Raw genomic sequence first — 19,977 nt, 5'->3', positions numbered from 1 at the left:
ACCATCACTGTGAAAATTATTTGGTCACTTATTCCATCAACAATTTTATTTTTTCCAGTCCAGCTGCTTTGGAAAAAAATTTGTTTTGTGGGAGACATTAGATGCCCTTCATTTATAATATACTTTTAACTTCACCTATGTGAAATAGGAGGGAAAAAAAAAAAATTGGAGAATCAAAAGCAACTTGGTTTGGTGTATAGTGTTCCCAAGAGAACCAGGTAACACCTACTCTGGAAAAAGTTCACAGGGGCCATAATTTATGTTGGAATTAAAGTATCTGGATGAATTGAGTTTTGAGCCAAATATTATGCTTGAAAAAAAAATCCAACAAATAAACCTCCTTCCAAAATAGTTCCCAAACTAATACATCTCAGCCACTTGGACATCTACCCGGCCTGAGACTTTTTTCTTTCTTTTTTTCTATTATTATCACAAAACCGTAGTTAGTAATTACAGTTTTGAATTTTTTTTTAAACATAAAATCATAGTTGGGGACTACGGCTTTAAATTTAAGCTTAAAACCATAGTCACCAACTATGGTTCTAAATTTAAAACCATAGTCACCAACTACAGTTTTGACTATTTTAAAAAAAATTCAAATCTGTAGTTACCAACTATGGTTTTGTGATGTGGAAGCCCACATGGATAGGATGCACTAGTTTGGGAATTACTTTGGTAGAAGGTTTATTTTGTGGATTTTTTTTGTTAACAAATTATTTTTGCTCAAAACTCGGATGAATTCACATCATCAAAGGCACCTAAAGGTTAAAAATCATGAATTCATAACCTATTATCCTAAACAGCACATCTGAAATAGGCCGTTAGAAATCACTCTAGTGTTTGAACCATCCGAAGTCCTACTTAAAGTTGCCAACAAAAGAAAACACCCATGATCTTTACTCTCACAGAGATTATCCCCAAAAGCAATAAAGAAAACAAGATAGATGGAAGTAAAAGCATCTGTTAAGCGTCTAGAAACAACTTTTAAGCAGGATGAGAAGAATCGGAAAACAACTGAATTTTTTTGACATAAATCATAACCATATGGTTAAGGGAAGTTAAAAGAAAAGAAAACAAACCAATAATATCATGAATGTTCAATTCATTGCCATTTCAACAAAAGAAAAGTTGATATAAAGTGCAACCATATCCAACAATAAGGGACACTATATTCTACATTCGCCACTTCCATACAAAAAGAACAGTGCAAATAATCAAGAGAAAATGAATTCCAAAAGTTTGGACAAAGATATTTACTGAAGCGAATTAGAGAATCAAACCTTGTGGAGGAGCAGGCTTGTAAGGATGCTGCTCATTGGAAGCAGAAGCTTTTGGAGAATCAGATAGATGAACCTGGGCAAAGTCCTCCACTACTCTTCTTTTCTGTTCATCTTCAGACTTTCCCACCTTCTCTTTTGCCTTCTGGCCCACTTCCTCAGCTGCCTTAGCAACCTTATTGAAAGCGCCTGTTACCCATGAAGCTCCGGTAAATACATATCGGTTTTTCATTATGGCAGATCCAGCACTACTGACTTTTTGCTCAGCAGCCGCAAATGCTGACTTGGTTTTATCGGAAACTTGAAATTTGTGATCCACTTCTCGAACTTTTTCATTCACAACAGAAGTACCAGCACTTATCTTCTCAGTGAAACCGATTTTTTTGTCAAAGGAAACAACTTTAGACGTGGCTGTGGAAGTCAATTGATGTTTCTCGTCAAAGGATTTTGCTTTATTAACTGCATCTTTGCCTAAGATATAGCCTTTAGCAAGCATTCCACTGACAACATCTTCTGTCTTTCGAAAAGCAGATTCAGCACGACCTGGAGTTTTATTTTCCTTTGGCTGCAGAGATATGGATTACAATCATGTTAGAAGCATTCATCTGGAAGGACAAATATGCTAAAAGAAGCAATATGCATGATTGTTACAAGAGGTGGTGCTGAAGCAGCAGCAGGCGGGAGCTGGTAGTCTGGAGCAGGAGTTATGGTCACAGACATATCCACAATTGTTGCTCCCTGAAATAACACAAAGATTTCAAGTGAACCTAGATCATTAAAAGCATAAAAAAGCAGGTCCACCATATATTTGATTTAAAATGTCATGTCTGTAGTATTTAGGTTGCTAGGTTAAATGCTTTTAGTATAGAGGTTAGTGTTATGTGAAGCCAAAATTATGAGTTGACAGATTGTAATGTTCTACACCTTTCTCCTTGTATATAATCATTATCTCACACGTATGGAGTCTACTACATGATGCCCAATCCTTAACATCACATTCATCAGAAAATTGGATACATTTTTCTCACATTTCATAGTCCCCTTACCGCTTATACTAGGTCCAACTTGTACAACACTGTGATGCAGTTAGAAAATCAGGCAAGTTTATAACAGAAGTGCTAACCTCTAAGAATGATGAGAAATTAAAGCCATTATTGTGGAAAGCATCCACGAAATCTCAACCAGCTAGTGGTCCATATGGGACACTAAATGACAGGCATAGAAAATGATACAGCCTAGTCAAACCTCATTTTATTTGGAAGGACCTCTTCATTTCATAGAAAATGAAAAATACAATAGAAAAATGACAGGTGATCCTTCAATAAGAAATATATGAACCCAAATGAACAAGATAAAGAAGGCAAACTACAGCAAACCCCAAAAAGGCCAAGTCAAGATGGTATAAATCCCCCATAAAGGATCCTAAGAGTAGGTCTGTTACCTAGGCAAGAGATTTGTAGTCTGACTGACAAAATGAGGAATCCAGAGGGCAAGAAAAAGGGAAAGAATCAGATACGTGGTAGAAAGACCTCACACAGTTGACAAAATCTAACAAGTAGAAACAATCCACTCCCAAGCAAAATCTAGACCAAAGCAAAAACGTCCAGATAAAAAGGTCCTTTAATGCTTGAATCACAATTGACCTTTTCCTACTACTGTATCTACTTTTTCATATTTTGGTCAGGATTTCTACTGATTACAACCCCATGGTGGTTTTCTTGAACCAATCTTCCACAAAACAGTTTTGGAATCTAGGAAAACTCTAAATAAGCAAATACAATGAAAAGTATCTATGGAAGAGAAAGCAGCAACATTGGAGATTATTTGGTACACATTGGTATATATAAGAGAATAATCACTACCCCAGCTTGCATCAGAAGGCAAACTTGTCTATTAGTCTGACATTTAAGAGTAAAATTTTAGTACTTCCATAAAAGCATGAACACATGATGATCTTTTTGCCTTCACACAAGTAATATTCCTGAGACCTAAACTGTTGAAACTACAAGGAGTAAGATCACAAAAAAAGAGCTGATCTTGTTCTTTAGCATAATCAGCAAACTGTATCCAAGATTTTAAGATATAACCAAAATTTCAAATCTTCCACAAGAGAAAGAAATATCAATAGAAGCACCAGAGATACCAAAGAAGATAATCCATGGTTTAAAACTTCTTAAACATTACATAGATGGGCCCTTGTGACCGCTTACACAAGTAGGAAGGGACAAAAAAACAAGTTCAAGAGGATTTAGAATGCCACATGAACTTTGAGAAAGTGTAAGCTAGAAAAATTATCCAAAATTAATCTCCAAGTGCCCCATTAGCCCTCATAATTTAAAATGCCAACATAGAGAGTTAAGAATATATTATTTAAATGAAATTTTACTATAAGTTTCTAGTGAAAAATTATGTCTCAAGGGCATGATCAGTCTTCACACAAGTTAAACTTTCTCAAACACTTAATCTATTCAACGGTTTAATTATAATAACCTATGATCTACTACTATATTCTTGGTTTTTTTTTTTGATAGGCAAATGGGAAAAACATGTATTAAAGGCACCTAAAAGGATGCTAGCAAAGTACATACGAAATATACAAAAAACACTTAGTAGCGACCGGGGAAAAGAACGAAAAGACACCTTTCCTTACTTTAAGCTCAACCAATCTAGGAAATCTAGCAATGACATTTTGTGATCCTCTATATATACCCTAGGCCAAGTCCTAAAGGTATACAAAAAAACATATTTGATTGCATAATATCTTTGAATGCCCTTCTATTTCTCTCCTTCTAAAGAGTCCACATCAAGCATAGGGGAACAACCTTCCACGTTTTTTTCCATTTTTTCCCAACAAAAGAGCCATGCCAACACAACAGTGCCCTTTGATTGAAGAATGCATAACTCACTCCACTCCAAAAAGAGATAAAATAAGATGTCACACCATTCTTGCTTTGTAACAATGAAGAAGCTTGTCGTTTCCTCTGCAGCTTTGCACAAGTAACATCTACTCAGTAAACTCCATCCCCTCCCTTTTGAACTCGTCAATAGTAAGGAATCTACCCCAAGATGCTTCCTAGGTGAAAAAGCTAACCTTCAAAGGTGCCCAAGCTCTTCATACAATACTAGTTGGAAAAGGCCCACTATGACCCCTCAAAAGGGAAGAATAGAGAGATCTAATTGAGAATTTACCACATTTGGATTCATTTCACCTTAGATAGTCCTCCACTTCCATTTTAATTACCATCGAATGTAATTTCCGAAAGAAACTCTCCACTTTGGCCATCTCCTAATCGTTAAATTGCCTTGAGAAATAAGGTCTCCAGCCACCCCCTTCTTTTTCTAGCTCTAAAGCATCTGCCACCCATCCTTCTTTGTTGGAGGCCACAGAAAATAAATTCAAAAAGCTTCTTCCAAAGTTTGATCATCACACCACAAGTCTTTCCTAAATTTAACCCTTCTCCCATTCCCAGGTAAAAGGTGAGACCTATTTTTTATCGCCTCCCATTCGTTTTTGTTGGCTTTCCACACCCTCACTTCATAGCCACCTCTAACCCCTCTTGAACACTAACCCTTGTCCTCCTCTTCGAACTTCCCTATTATAACTTGTTTCCATTAGGAATTCCTTTCAGTAGCAAATCTCTAATTCCACTTGCCAAGCAAAGCTTTGTTAAGGATAGAAAGGTTGCAAATTTTGAGACCCCCATCCTTCTTTCCCAAGCGCACAATCTTCCAATTAACTAAATGAGGCATTTTCTCAAAGGCTTCACCTTCCCATAAAAAGTTTCTTTGGATCTTCTCAAGTCTTAAACTGACCTTACTTAGGATAACAAATAGGGACATGTAATAAATCGAAAGGCTTGATAAAATGCTTTTGACAAGAGTAAGTCTCCCACCCTTAGAGAGAAATTGTCTCTTCCACATCGCTAGTCTTTTCTTAAATCTCTCCTTCATGGCATCCCAAATCCTGGAAGACTTAAAGGGGGCTCCCAAGGGAAAACCCAAATAGGAAGTGGGTAACTTACCTATTCTATAGCCTAACACTAAGGCTAAATCCTCCACATTAGCTACTCCCCCAGTAGGAATAATCTCGCTCTTCTCCATATTAATTTTTAGGCCAGAGATTGCTTCAAACCACATAAATACCCAACTCAAATGTTTCAACTGATCAAGATTGGCATCACAAAAAATCGAAGTATCGACAAAGAAAAGATGAGAATCTTCCAACCCTTCCCCATCCCTTCTACCCAGCTTAAAATTCAATATGAAGACCCCAATCTTGGCCCTATACAACATTTGATTGAGAGATTCCCTAGCCAAAATGAACAAGTGATGGGAAAGAGGATCCCCCTCCCTCAACCCCTTAGAACTCTAAAAAAAACTAGACAGAGTGCCATTAATAAGAATAGAGAAGGATGCCATGGAAATACACAATTTCATCTAACTTATCCACTTTTCCCAAACCTCATTTGTAGACATGATTGCCAACAAAAAATTGCAATTAACATGGTCATAAGCCTTTTCGATATTCATCTTTAGGATAAGATCAAACAAGTTGCTTTTTAATCTTAATTCAATGGCTTTGCTAGCAATAAGAACTGCATCTAGAATCTTTCTTCCCTCTATGAAAGCATATTGAAAATTTGAAACCACCTTTCCTACCACTTTCTTAAGTCTATTTGCTAACGCTTTAGCTAGCAACTTGTATAATCCCCTTACTAGACTAATCTGTCTAAAGTCTTTTAAATCCTTTGCCCCTACCCTTTTAGGAATCAACATCAAGAAAGTGGAGTTTAAGCTTCTTTGGAAAGTGCCATGAGTGAAAAACCCCCTAAAAATGCCCATAATCTCAAGCTTGACAAAGTCCTAACGAAACTGCCAAAAAGCCATAGTAAAACCATCCGGACCTGGAGCCTTATCCCCACTAAGATTGAAAACAACAAAAAATACTTCCTCCTCAGAGAAAGGCAACCCTAAGCTTCTAGAACTAGCACCCCCCAACACTTCAAAACTTAAGCCCCTGATGCTCGATCTCTAATTTCCTGACTTGGAAAGAAGAGCATGAAAAACACTACATACCCTGTCCTTAATCTCTTCAACCTCCGTCAAAGTAGCCCCATTAACTCTCACTTTTGTCATCAAATTGCTTCTATTACGAGCATTGGCCATCTTGTAGAAAAACCTAGTATATTTGTAGCCCTAATTTAACCAAGTTTCTTTGGCTTTTTGTCTCTAAGAGATTTCTTCCATTAAAGCCCACTTTTTGAACTCGTCCATGGCCATCCTTTTAGCCTCCGTCTCCTCAGCTGAGAGAGGAGAAACTCTCTTTAGGATCCTAAAAGCTGATGGTAGAGAAAGCCTTTGCCTTGTTAAGAGAACATTTCCAAAAACTTCTTTATTCCACACCTTAAGGTCCTTTTTAAGGGCCTTTAATTTTACTGCATTGCTAGAACCCCTAGCATCATACCCCGTCCACCAAGATCTAATGAGATATTTAAAGCCCTCAGCCTTAAGCCACATATTCTCAAATCTAAAGAGAGTTTTGCTCATTCTGATCCCTCCTCCCTCAAGAACAATGGGACAATGATCTGAAATAGGCCTTGAGGCTGACTAAGAATTCAGGCCTCCACTCCACATAAACAGACCTCCATACAGAGGCAGATCCCTTAAGCAGAATTCCTCAATAAAGCCTGAATACTGTCTCATTTTTGCAGTGAGTTTGGAACAATTTCTTCTTTCCCCAGGAAATCTGACAGAATTGAAGTTCCACTTAGACACCACGGATCATACCACATAGTTCCCAGCTCTTCCTAGAAGGCCTCTTCCCCCTCAAAATAGACCCGTGCACACCAGTAAACATCCACACAAAGCCATCCTCAGAATTCCTAAAACGACAAGAGATGGAAAATCTTCCACACTCCATATCCAACAACTCCAAAATCTTGTTGTCCCAAAATACCATAATGCCCCTCCTTGGGCTTCCATAGCTCCCCAGTCCAAAAACCTACCAATTCCCAAACTTCTAACCATCTGTAGCGACACCTCTTGCACTTTTGTTTCTAGTAGGCATATTAAATCAACCTTCTGCATCCTAATCACAGACTTGATCAATTTTCCTTTCTCACCATCATTGGCACCTTTCACATTCCAAGAGAAAATTTTAACTTCATCAGTCAACTGGCACCAAATCCCAACTAATTTTTTCGGGCCTCCTAGCCACTCCAGCAGAGCCCCCATAGTTGACTGAACAATTCAATCTTCTTACCTCTCTCACAAACCGAGAAATGGAAGACTTCTTCTTCTTCCAACCTAGGTTAAGGGCCCCACCACCAATTCTTGCTTCCATTTTCCTCAACAGGCACTGAATTTCCTCTTTGAAACCCTCAACTGGCAGTCCTAAAAATCTACTGAAGACTGCCCCTATCTGGCGCAATGTTAAAAATTTTCAGGCTATAATGCCCAAATGCAGTTTTGAAACCTTGAGAGCAGCCACTTCTTAAAAATTCGACGTTAGTGGGACCAAAAATATATAGTGGCCTATTTGATAGGGAAATTGAAAAGGGGAGCCTGAACTGGTTACGTAGTTCTTTCAGAGGTTAAAGTCCATTACCTCATAAGGTAATCATACCATACACATCTTTCAACAATGATCCCATGTCAAATGAGAAATAAGTGTGACCTATGGAGGTGTTAAATGTTTCTTCCACCCTGAATACTTTCCCTTGGAACAGAAATCAGGCAAAATTGAACGCAAAACCTCGTTCAGGAGGGTGCTAGTGCTTTGTAGGAAACTACTAGCCACTAGCTTTACATTGTTGACATTGCTTTCTTTGACTTCTTGTTTTTTGTTTGTCTGCTTAGAAGAGTCACCTTCTTTCCTTTTATTCACACTCTCTTCTTATGCACTTGTGTTCTAAATAGATTCTTGTTCTTATGAATTAAAGAATAGGAAAGAAAATAGATTTTTTGTTTCTGCTCTTGCACACTCCCACTATTTTTACCATGGACACAGACACTAACATGAAGAACCACCCAACTAGTTCTGCTTGTGAATCTTTTTTTTTTTTGGATAGGTAGTTCTGCTTGTGAATCTCAATTCATCTTTTCACAATGATTCAACTCAAAGAAGGGATTTTAGTGACAGATTATATCAGATCCAAACGTAACTGGATTCTCGTTGCAATGTAAAGACCTAGATCATCCAAGAACTCATCCAGGTCTTTAGTAGATGACAAAGGGTTAGATGTTGTCACATTTCAATTGGGCTCAACAAATTTAAAAATTACCTGTTCAATAAGGATAAGGAATCTGAATTATAAGTTAATCCAGGTTAGCATATGTTAGATGCACTGATAACTGATTTCAGCCATTTCTACTCTAATAAATTGAAACAAATAAGTCCTAATCTTATGGGAAGAACCCATCTTTTTTGACAGATAGTTCATGAAATCAATTGAAACTTGTGAATGTTAATGACTGCTCTGGCAGTCACCATTCTTTATTCTCCTGCTCCCAGGCTCTTAACAAGAAGGGTACAATCACCCAAATATGTGTTTTAATTTAGGCAATTATCCATTACCACCTAGCACACAAGGGAGGATCCAGAATGGATATCTTTGAATGATTTAAAAACTTTTGGGTGTGAAGCCTGAACTCTCTGTTCCACGAAGACAAATTTTGTGAGGTAAAACCAGTTTCCGTTCAGGTCTCAGACACATTTATATTAGAGGTTATTATACGGTGTTCAAAGATGTTATAAACGCATTAAATAATGAATTCCAGAAGTAAATTTAGCCAAAGCAGTAAAACTGGAATTTTGGTAAATTTAGTCAAAGCGGTGGAACTGGAATTTTGGTAATTTCCCTTAAAAGGAAGCATATCTTCAACCTATTTGGTGTGTAAGTGAACATGAAGAGAAAATTTTCAGAACAATGCTAAATTTATAGAGAAGTGAAATCACCGAAAGAAGAATAGCAGTCTCTGCTCCTTGCATATCCTTGAAGGTAACATATGCAATTTGAGACCTCTCATTATCACTGCATAAACGTATTATATGCTTGTTATCAGCCTTAGAATCAATCAAAGAAACCTGAGGAAATACCTAAGACGACTAACCTTTGCATTTCAACACATTCAATGTCACCAGAAAAAGAAAAGAATTCTTTGATGTCCTGCTCAGTTGCCCCTAAGGAAACATTGCTGACTTTGACAGTTGTTATCTGCAAGAAGAGGAATGAATATCTTTTACAACCTTGGAAAGGGATGATGCTCACAAGTATGATCATCCCAGACTGCAACAACATAATCATTAAAAATCTAACAAGACACTGGCTTCTCAACAATTTAGGCAGTAATACCAACTTCCAGTACAAAACATTTGTGATATTTAGGGTGCATTTGGAAACTCAATGGAATTTAAGTTGCCATATTCAGGTTTAGATATCATTTGTGTTCAGTCAGTCTTTAATGATGCTGTTATAGAAACCATGGTGTTTCTTTCATGAAATCCTGATGTTTGACCCTATATCAACACTTGTACTGCGGTTCTGATTTTTCTTGTTCTTTTCTTATTCAGCTGGCCCATTCTGGATTTCCATTTTTTAACTTAAAATTGCATGTAAACTCATGATGCATCCAAGCAAGCCGCCAGCAATTGACATAGTCAAGGACTGTAAAAAGCCTTTTAAGATATGCAAGACACTTCCATCCATCAACCAAAAGTTTGACAGAGTCACATGTGAAAAGAATTTAGCAATTATGTCATCTACTTCTATATAAGCAAGGCCCAGAAAGTTGCTTATTTAGTTATCTTTCCAAGTTTGTGTCTTGTCTGGAATTTAGGAAGTTTTGCTTTGTTAGATGTTTCTTCCTTTGATAGTTTCTTTTTGTTTGAATCCTAGATATAATTTAACAAGTTAACGCATTTTGCACTTCTTTAATGGTGATGCTGCATTGATTTTCACTTTTTTTGGTTTTAATTAGGCAAGGGCCTATTGATTTTTCTTCTAATTGAGACTCCTAAAAGACCTTAGTAAGATTCTAAATTCTTCTTTTTTATTTTACTTCGTATGTCACTGTCTGTGTTACTGCATGGATAAACAACCCTCACATAATCCCAATTTTAACTTCCACCATCCTAAAAAATAAAAATGCGCAGTCACTGCTCATGGCCTTACTAATTTGGACGAAAGACCATAAGAGAAAAGAAGTAAAACAGAGCTACTAATTTGAATAGAATTAAGAAGCCCAACTTCATCAACATCTTTTAAGCCCAGAGTGAAATTCAATCCAAGTTGTCTCACAAAAAAAATTCTGTCAATAAAATTGGCCTGAATTCAATTAAGCAAAACTAGCCAAACCTAGAGTCTCCTCCTTCAAGCAAGCTTTGAGCCAAGAATTGCTGTAAGCCAATGGCCCAAACTCAAGTACTGCATATATCAGGCCTAAAATTGAGACAAAACCTAGTTCCCCGGATCAGAACACCAAATTATTGTCCTGCCATTCCATCGCCACATCCTAACTAAGGTCAGTCTGAAGGAAACAATCTACATAGTTGATTCTGAAAGACTTCAATTTAAATCCCTTATTGGCCATTACAAAATCCAAAGTTCTTTCCCCCCCTTTTGATAGGGAAATGCTATAATTATGAATGAAAGTCTTATAGAACCCAAATAAAAACACATTAGTTAACATTAATATCGGAAACCACATCAAGTTAAGTATAATTCCACTTCATCTGCTTCAGCCAGACTGACAATGCCACTCAAGTTCTTATTAGGGGCAAAATCCACTTTATTATGAAAATAAGAAAAATTCAAATGTGAGTCCAAAATGAAAAATTCGATCTGATAATTTTTTTCATATCAATTTGATGGAACGGCTAAGCACTGATACAACACACTTCTTTTCTGCAACCAAATGGAACTCTGAAACCGTCACAAGATAAATTAGCACAGCTCAGCTCAGCTCTAACTCATCCACCTAAACCTCTACAGAAGACTTCAATTGAATACAAACATTAATGAACCAAACAGATCTACACCGATTACTTATCCAAGCCCTAACTTGTTCAACAATAATTCAATCAGAAAAGAGAAATATAACTCTGAATCATCCAATACACTTCAAAACTCAAAACGAAAAGACAAAAAAGAAAAAAAGAAAAAAAAAGCCAGATGTTTACACAGGCAGATACTGATAAATGATCAATACTAACCGGCATAGCGGTCAAGCAGAAGATTGAGATATGGCCGGTGGCGGAAAATGATGGGAAACTCGCCGGAGAGTCGTAAGCAAGCCGAGGGATCAAAGGCCTGTAGTCTGACAAGAGACTTTATATAGAAAGACTGGAAGGAGGGTGGGCCCCGCAGCGGTGGCACGTGGGAGAAGGACTCCGGCGAGGCACCACGGTATTGGGATTTGGGACTGGGGACAACGCACTGGGAATTTGGCAAAAGAAAAACTAGGCTCCCCGAGGCCTAACCATGCCTTAGTACTCAAAACGTGGGAGACGGTGTCATTCAAAATTTGACTCTCTAGTCTATGGCGTGTTTGGTAACCATTCTCAAAAACAGTTTTCAATTTTTTAAATAGAAATTTCTAAAAACTATTTTCAGAAAATTCTTCCCAAAACAAGGTGTTTTCAAAGAATTACATAATGGCGTGTTTGGTAACCATTCTCAAAAACAGTTTTCAATTTTTTAAAAATAGAAAACAACTCTTTAGGGTAAAAAAAACATGTTTGGCTCCAAAATTTTCTAAAAACTATTTTCAAAAAATTCTTCCCAAAAAACACGGTGTTTTCATAGAACACTAGGAAAAAGTTCTCTTATTTTTGCTACTATGCATGGAACAGAGAACAAAAAAACTCTATCGTAAAAATCCTTTAGCGCTTGAACGACTTATTATTATCTTTCAACCATTCTCTCCCAAACTAAAACCATTGTTGGAAACCATTGTTTCATATGAAGATCTTCAACTACTAGTTCTTCATCTTCAGGTTTTTGTTTTAATTTTGAAATTTGGTGACTTTTTCTTAAAACAAATTGATTTTGGAGAGTATATATTTTCTAAATAAAGAGGTTGTTTGGATGGAGCGAGGAATAATAAAGTAATTTATTAATTTTTAATTTGGTTCTTCTTGAGCTAAAAAAGAGTCTTCAAGGTTGATTGTATTTTTGGATATCTTGGTTGTTAGCAACAGCTACACATGTGAAAATCAATGTGTATGAGAAGAAAACAATTTGCATTCCACATTGACATCTCCAAAACAAAGTTAGTTCTTTTAGATGGGTTTTTGTTTTTACTTGATGGGTATTGCTAATGCTCAATACCCATTTGGAGTAATTGCTTGTGCTATGTCTTCTACACAAGTTTTTTAATTAAAAAAATTAAGGTAAGTGAAAAACTGGAAAAAAAAAAAAAAAAACCAAGATGGATGGGTAGGCTTGAAGCCATTCCATGAAGTTATCTAGGAAATGTAGCATGCTAAATGTGAAAGAGAATGCACATGTAGGTGCATTTTGCTTGAGTAAGTAGTAGTGGGGCAAATGGGTAATGGAAGGAACATGTATTGATGCCTTGGTCATGCTTCATTCATTACCAACTATCACTTTATATTGTCTTTCAAAATAGGATTACAATTTGGTCCTTTGTTTTAAATGTGTTAAAATTAGATAATTTCATGTTTTCAACTAAAACTTTGTGTCAAATATTTTTGAAACTTGTTTAAAAGGTTTTAAGTTGATGGTTGTTGAGCCAAAAATGGCTCAACCGATTGAATTGAATGAAGAATCAATCAACCTATTCAGCTCAATCGGACGAGAGGGTGCAAAACCTTCTCTTTCTTCCAAAATACTTGTTCAACCAATCGAGGTTGGACCTCAATCGGTCAAGGGGCGGTCGAGGTCTAACAATCACCCTCCTATAAGGTGATTACCTTAGGTTGAATTAGACTATTTTTCTAACAAGTTTAATCATATTTGTGGTAAAATAAACAAAGAAAAAGATGTGAATATCATATTTATGAAAATATAAATAAAATGAAAGATGTGAATGTGTAATTAGTTCTTATAAATGTTTGACAACTTTTTTGAGAAAATGAGAGTATATTATTTACTTTTTAATGCATTGTATATCTACATTAAATGTTTGACAACTCCTTCTAAAGCTCAGAAGGCAAAGCAAGGTAAAATTTTATAATTTATAATGTCTGTTGTGAACATAATACTTGTTTAATTGTATATTAACTAAAACCAACACACAACAAAGAAATAATTTTAATGTTTTTAGTATTGGCTAAATAGTTATAATAATTTCATTCTCATCCGAAACATTGACTATAAATTTTTATAATAAATAGAATAAACAACTTTTATTAATAGAAGAAAATATAAAACATTTATTACACAATTGTGGTGGGAATAATGGGATAAATCAACCTTACATATTGTTTTGTTTATTACCTATGCTAAAAGAAGTTGTATATGCACAGATGGCCACTAAGGTAACATATTTTGAGGATGGAGGAATGTGGAGTGGTTATATAGAGAAGATATTCATTGATATAATTGTAATAGAAGTGAATAGAGGTAACATGGAAAATGGGACAATCAATAGCCAAACTTGGAAAAATATGTTGAATGAAATGAACGTTAGAGCAAAACGAAAATTTCCATTTAAATAATTAAAACAAAAGTTTCATAAACTACATGCCAAGCATTGTGAATTCTTAGACCTTTTAAAGCACATTGGATTTGGTTGGGATGCTGAAAGTAACACGATGCATGCTTTAGAGGAAACATGGAAAAATTACATTCGGGTAAAATGACTTCCGAAGTAATTATTCTTTGGTTCAATTATTTTCCATTAAAACAATGCTAAGCATGAGATTTTTTTTTTTTTTTTTAGGCACACCTAAATGTAAAAAAAATTTGCTTCAAGGGATGTCCACACTATAAGTTGCTAGGACTCATATTTAACCCTTCTATAGCAACCGGTGTGCTCCATTATTCCTCAACTCAAAATCCACCAAACATTGATGATGAAGATGAGATGGATAACAACCTCAACATGGTGGAGTGCATGTAGATGTAAATTGTGAAAGTCCTGATGATCCTCTATGAGTAGTGATTGAAGGGGGCGTAACCACTCATTCTAGAAAACGCATTAGTGATTATTGTGGGGATCGTAGAGGTAAGAAAAAATCAAGACTAGGTCAAATGGGTGATGCCTTAAAAGCTTGGGCTGAAGCATCTAAGGCTAGATTTGAGACATCTAAGGCCAAAACTGAGGCACTATTGGCTAGAGTTGAGAGATATAAGGGTAGAACTAGTATTGAGGCTACTAGTTCCTCAAACACTCATGAATTTAACATAACCAAATGCATGACAGCCTTGGAAAATATTAGATTGCTTGACAATGACAAATATATGAAGGTTGTTGAAAAGTTCACATATGCAGAGTGGAAAGAAATTTTTATGAACATGCTTGATGAGAGGAAGAAAGCATGGATTGGGAGACTTTAGATATGGTTACTCATATTTGAACGGATTGTTATTATGCTAGTAATATAGTATACATTATTTATCTTTTGTTAGACTAGTTTTAATATGTTATTTAGTTTTTGTGTGGATTCAACTTGGACTTATGAAACTTAAATATTATATGTTCTTAATGTTTATTAAGCGTTATTTTATATTGTAAATTGTTTTATTTTATGTAGCACGTAATGGATGATGACAACAAAAGTAGTGGGTCATTGTACAAGTCAACTTCATCCTCTGAGGATGACAATGACTTAGATGGAGTATTTATTGCCCAAATAATGAAAGAGTATGAAGATTTTTTTTTTTAAGCAAGACACCTCAAAAGGACATCTATGTTAAGTGGTGCACAATTTGTAAAAGATATACTAGATTGTCATCCTCAAACATGTTATGAACTATTTCGAATGGACAAACGAACTTTTGTTAACCTTTGTCATCATCTAAAGAGACATGAAAACTTAAAGGACACACGATGGGTGACAATTGTAGAAGCAGTTGTTATGTTTTTATTAATAGCGGGACATAATGTGAGAATGAGGGTTGTAGCAGACCATTTTCAACACTTAATAGAGACTATCACTCGACATTTCAAAGAAGTTAGAAGAGTATTATGTCAACTAGCCAAAATCCTCATACGTCCCTGTAATATGTCTAATGAGGTGCCTTCATATATTGCAAATAACCCTAAGTATTTTCCATGGTTCAAGGTAATATATATATATATATATATATATATATAATATTTCACAATTTAAAGTCATTTTATATAAGTATATCATGTTTATGTTTTTATTCTAAAAAATAACATGTAATTTTTTCTTATAGGATTGCATTGGAGCAATTGATGGCACCCATGTGAGTGCTTGGGTTCCAACTGACAGACAAGCTAGTTTTAAAGTTAGAAAAACAGTCATAACACAAAATGTGATGTGTGTGTATGATTTTGACATGATGTTCACTTTTGTTTATGTTGGTTGAAAGGGAACAACAAATGATGCAGGTGTCTTCTTGGATGCATTGACTAGACCTAAAATCCAATTTCCATGGCCAACTAAAAGAAAAATATTATTTAGTGGATTTAGGTTATCCTTGTACATTTGGATTTCTACCACCATATCATGGTGAACAATATCACTTACAAGATTATCAAGGTAGACATAATCAACCCACAAGATACAAGGAAATTTTTAATTATAATCATTCATCACTTCAAAATATTATGGAAAGGTGTTTTGGTGTTTTAAAAGCTTCATTTCCAATATTGAGGATGATGCCTTCTTACAAGCCAAGTAGACAACCATCAATTGTTGTTTCATGTTGTACACTTCACAATTGGATTCGTCTATCAACACAAAATGATCAATTATTTAGACAATATGAGATAGAAGACCTTTTAGCGCAAGGTGAAGAGGTGACCACAAGCAACACAAGTCACTTCATTGATTTGTCAGATGAGAGTGTAGTAGCTATGGCAACATGTAGGGATGAAATTGCCCAATTAATAAGTACAAGATTTTGTAAAATATCATGAAATAGGCAAAATGCTAACAAAATTTTGATTAATTTATCAATTGCATGTGTAAAGAGCAAAAATTGTTTATAAATAAATATGTTTACACTATAAAGTTTTTATATTTTTATATATATATATATATTTTTTTAAAAGATGAAATTACTTAAAGATAGAAAATTAAAAATTAATGAAATTTTTTGTTGTTCTAATCAAGTATGTATTTATAGTTTAAAATTTTAATTTCATACATTATTTGTTTTTACTACATGATGTTAATAATGGTAAGAAAACACCCATTTTATAAAATAGATTCCAAATAGGTTTTTTGTTTTTGTTGTTTTATAAAATTGTTTTTATTGGTTCAACCAAATGTGTTTTCTTGTTTTTAAGAATAGAAAACTATTTCTCAAAATTCAATTTCCAAAAGCAATTTTATTTCTGAAAATAACATAAAACGGTTTTTAAAAACTCTTCTCAAAAACTATTTTTTGGGAACTGTTTTTGAAAACATTCCCAAACAGAGCTTAAGAGCCTGTTTGGTTGCTATTTTCAAGAACCGTTTTCTGTTCTTGAAAACAAAAAACACTGAAAACATGTTTGGGAAAGTGGGTGATTTTTGTTTTTGGTGTTTTCCGTGTTCTCAAGAGGCCTCATTTCAGAGAACAAAAAGAAGTTGTTTTGGTTGTTTTCTTCACTGTTAAAGGAAAAGTTGTTCTCCGTGTTGTCTTCTCCTATTTTTTGTGTTTCCCTACATGTGTTTCTCCTTCAACAGCAAGAAATGAAGATCATGGAGGATGAAGATGGCAGCCATGTTGGCTGACTATGGTGGTTTTGGCGTGAGTGAATGGTTGTTGGTGTGAAAGGCATCGGCGAGTCCGATGGTGGTCTGGTAGGACTCGACTAAAGTCCTACCCGCCTTGACACTGATTGCACCAAGTCTGATTCCAGGTACAACCAATTCGATTATGAGATTCTCAAATCCCAATTTCAAACCATCAATCTTGTCCGCCATGAAGATTAAAGAAGAAGAAGAAGAACTATTCCCATTTAACCCAACCGTTATCTCTCTATTAAGATGAGAGATCATGGGATGAGGGCTCCCTTACCTCACTACAATTGATGAACTGCGAGAGCTTCAATGCCAATGGATGGTGACTCATCGTCGCCGGCGCCGGGACTAAACTTAAGATTCTTCTTCAGCTTTGACGATGCTTGACTGTGATTAGGATTTGGGGGAGAGCTTTGGGTTTGGGGATTTGCCGGTGGTTGTTGGGATAGGGAGAACTATATTTGGTCAAGTTGTAATTTTATAATTTATAATGCAACATCAAATTTAATAAATATCAAATTTAATATTTGGTAAAGTTATATTTGGTAATTTATATGTAGCATTAGATTTAATATTTGGTAAAGTAATATTTAGTAATTGATAATTTATACATTATAAAAAAAACTTGTAAATTTTATAATTTATATGCAACATCAAATTTAATATTTGGTAATTTATATGTAATATCATATTTAATAAATAATAACATGGTTTGTATAAGATACATTTACATATTGATCAACTTCTAATATGTATTTATATGATAAATAGATTATATTTACATTTGAATCATTTTTAATTTATTATATCATGTAATTTTTTTTATCTTATAATATTTTAAATTGCATTAGGAAATCAATAATTATTTTTAAATGGTACAAAAATTATATTTATATTTGAATTATTTTTTATTTTATTAATTTTTTTACCTTATTTATCTATATCATACTCCATGTTCATATTTATCTACTAAAAATTAACAAAAATTATAATTGATATAAATAAATTTAAGAATAATTTTTTAAATTTTAATAAAATGTGAATTTAAAAATGATTTATATGCTTATGGTATCAAGTTAATTGAAGAAAAAAAAACCTTTAAATATGTTTTTTATTTTAGTTGTTCTAAAAAACTTTTTTTATTAACTCAACCAAACATGTTTTTTTTTTTTTTTTGAAAACAAAAACTGTTTTCCAGAATTCAATTCCCAAACACAATTTTGTTTTTTAAAAAACCAAAAACTGTTCTAAAAAATTGTGGTCCAGAACAGTTTTCAAAAACAGCAACCAAACAGGCCCTAAGTCTCCTATTCATGCATTTAAGTATTGGAAAATTTTAGGCTAACTAATGGGTCGAAATTTGTAACCTGTACCGCTAAAAATATGTAAAGAAACCTAAATTATTGGACGATGGGATAACAAATAAAATTGAATACTAAAATATAGGTTGATGTACAAATAATAAGATTGAAGTATAAAAGAATCAAATTAGGTACAAAGTAATGTGGCAAAAATTGTAAATGTGACACATTGTGGTTGTTTCCACTTTTTGATATGTGATAATTTGGCACACATTAGGATTGGTTTCAACTTTTGATACATACTAATTTGGTATTGCAATGCCTATATGAAATATTTATTAAACTATTAGGATTTCTTTTCTTTGTTAGAAACTTTCTTTTGTTGCTTGATGTTTTTTTACTGATTTAATTGGTATAGTTAACAATGAAAATGGTGGCAACTATAGAAGCAAAAAATTGAGAGGAAAAGTGGGGTGAGTGAAATATAGGTCCAAATTGGGTTAATCTCATAGTTTGATGATAACAAAATAATATTTGAATTTAACATTTATATTAAGTGTGATAGAGAATAAGATTTCAAGATAAATCTTTAGGACCTTAATTTATGTAAGATTGTGTGTGTACTAAGTTAGGTTTGTATTTCGTATTTTTATTAAAACACTTTAATTCATCCAAGTGCTTCAATCTATTTTATACTTTTATAATTTGGATGAAAATCAATTTGAGGAAAAAACCTAAACTTAAATTAGTCAAGAATATAAAGGTTTTTCAAAAGGCTAAGGAGTTAAAAACTATGTCCCCCATCTTAAAATCATTCATAAATTTACAAAAGTTATCAAATTAATCAAAGTGTAATGGAATTGATTGAACCAATTAGGTTGAACTAGTTGAGGTTGGCTAAAGGCCACAAATTGGCATAAGCATGTTTCAACTAGTTGAGGTGAAAAATGTTGATTGGTTAAGTATGAATATTACTTAAGAGAAGAAATCTAAGTGCGAGATATCACTTAGGGATTCTCAAATGTTAGTTATCACTTAAGAGAGTGAGACATCTCTTGAAGTTTATGGAAGGTTTTTTGGAATTAAGAATCCAATCATAAAAGTTTAAAGGCTTTAGCTTTAAAGTCTTATTGATATTGGAACCCTTAGCTTGAGATTGAAGCTTGAGGAGAGTAAATGTAGATTTAGTTGTACCAATCAATATAAAAATCATAGTTTTCATTTTCTCTTCATTTCTCTCTTTATATTCCATTGTCTTATTTATTACTTGAATTATCACTTACATTCAAGTCAAACATAAGTGAAAAAAGGAGTGACCTCAAGCCAAAGATGGGAGAGGAATGATAACTAACAACTAAGGTTAAACATATGAGAAAAATGTGTGGATTGAGCCCAAATGAGAGGAATGATACCTAGGGCATGACTCAGGGTCGAACATAGAAGAAAAGATATCTAAAGGCATGACTCAAGGCCAAATATAAGAGACAAATGTATCTAAAGGTATGACATCGAG

The 19,977-nt window shown here is 34.3% G+C and overlaps 1 protein-coding gene across 1 annotated transcript; it reads right to left on the bottom strand.

Moving 5' to 3' along the window:
- Positions 1 to 1,085: 1,085 nt before the first annotated feature.
- Positions 1,086 to 11,914, bottom strand: LOC100262521 (binding partner of ACD11 1). Its single transcript, XM_002278507.4, has 5 exons — positions 11,491 to 11,914; positions 9,390 to 9,493; positions 9,235 to 9,310; positions 1,929 to 2,015; positions 1,086 to 1,842 (listed from the first exon to the last, which is right to left on the bottom strand). Exons 1-5 carry the CDS (start codon positions 11,494 to 11,496, stop codon positions 1,267 to 1,269), a joined length of 849 nt encoding a protein of 282 aa, XP_002278543.1. The 5' UTR covers positions 11,497 to 11,914; the 3' UTR covers positions 1,086 to 1,266.
- Between the last annotated feature and the right edge of the window lie 8,063 nt (positions 11,915 to 19,977).

Source organism: Vitis vinifera, chromosome 2 (genome assembly GCF_030704535.1).
Source record: "Vitis vinifera cultivar Pinot Noir 40024 chromosome 2, ASM3070453v1".
Classification (NCBI taxonomy): domain Eukaryota; kingdom Viridiplantae; phylum Streptophyta; class Magnoliopsida; order Vitales; family Vitaceae; genus Vitis; species Vitis vinifera.
Note: the sequence above shows the minus strand (reverse complement) of the source record. Positions and strands in the feature narration are given on the sequence as shown.

Bases quoted from the DNA above. Each gene is read 5' to 3' on its own strand.
- LOC100262521 (XM_002278507.4), bottom strand. The intron at 9,311-9,389 runs GTTAGTCGTCTT...ACGTTTATGCAG, and splicing joins GAATGTGTTGAAATGCAAAG to TGATAATGAGAGGTCTCAAA. The intron at 1,843-1,928 runs GTAACAATCATG...ATATCTCTGCAG, and splicing joins CTGCTTCAGCACCACCTCTT to CCAAAGGAAAATAAAACTCC.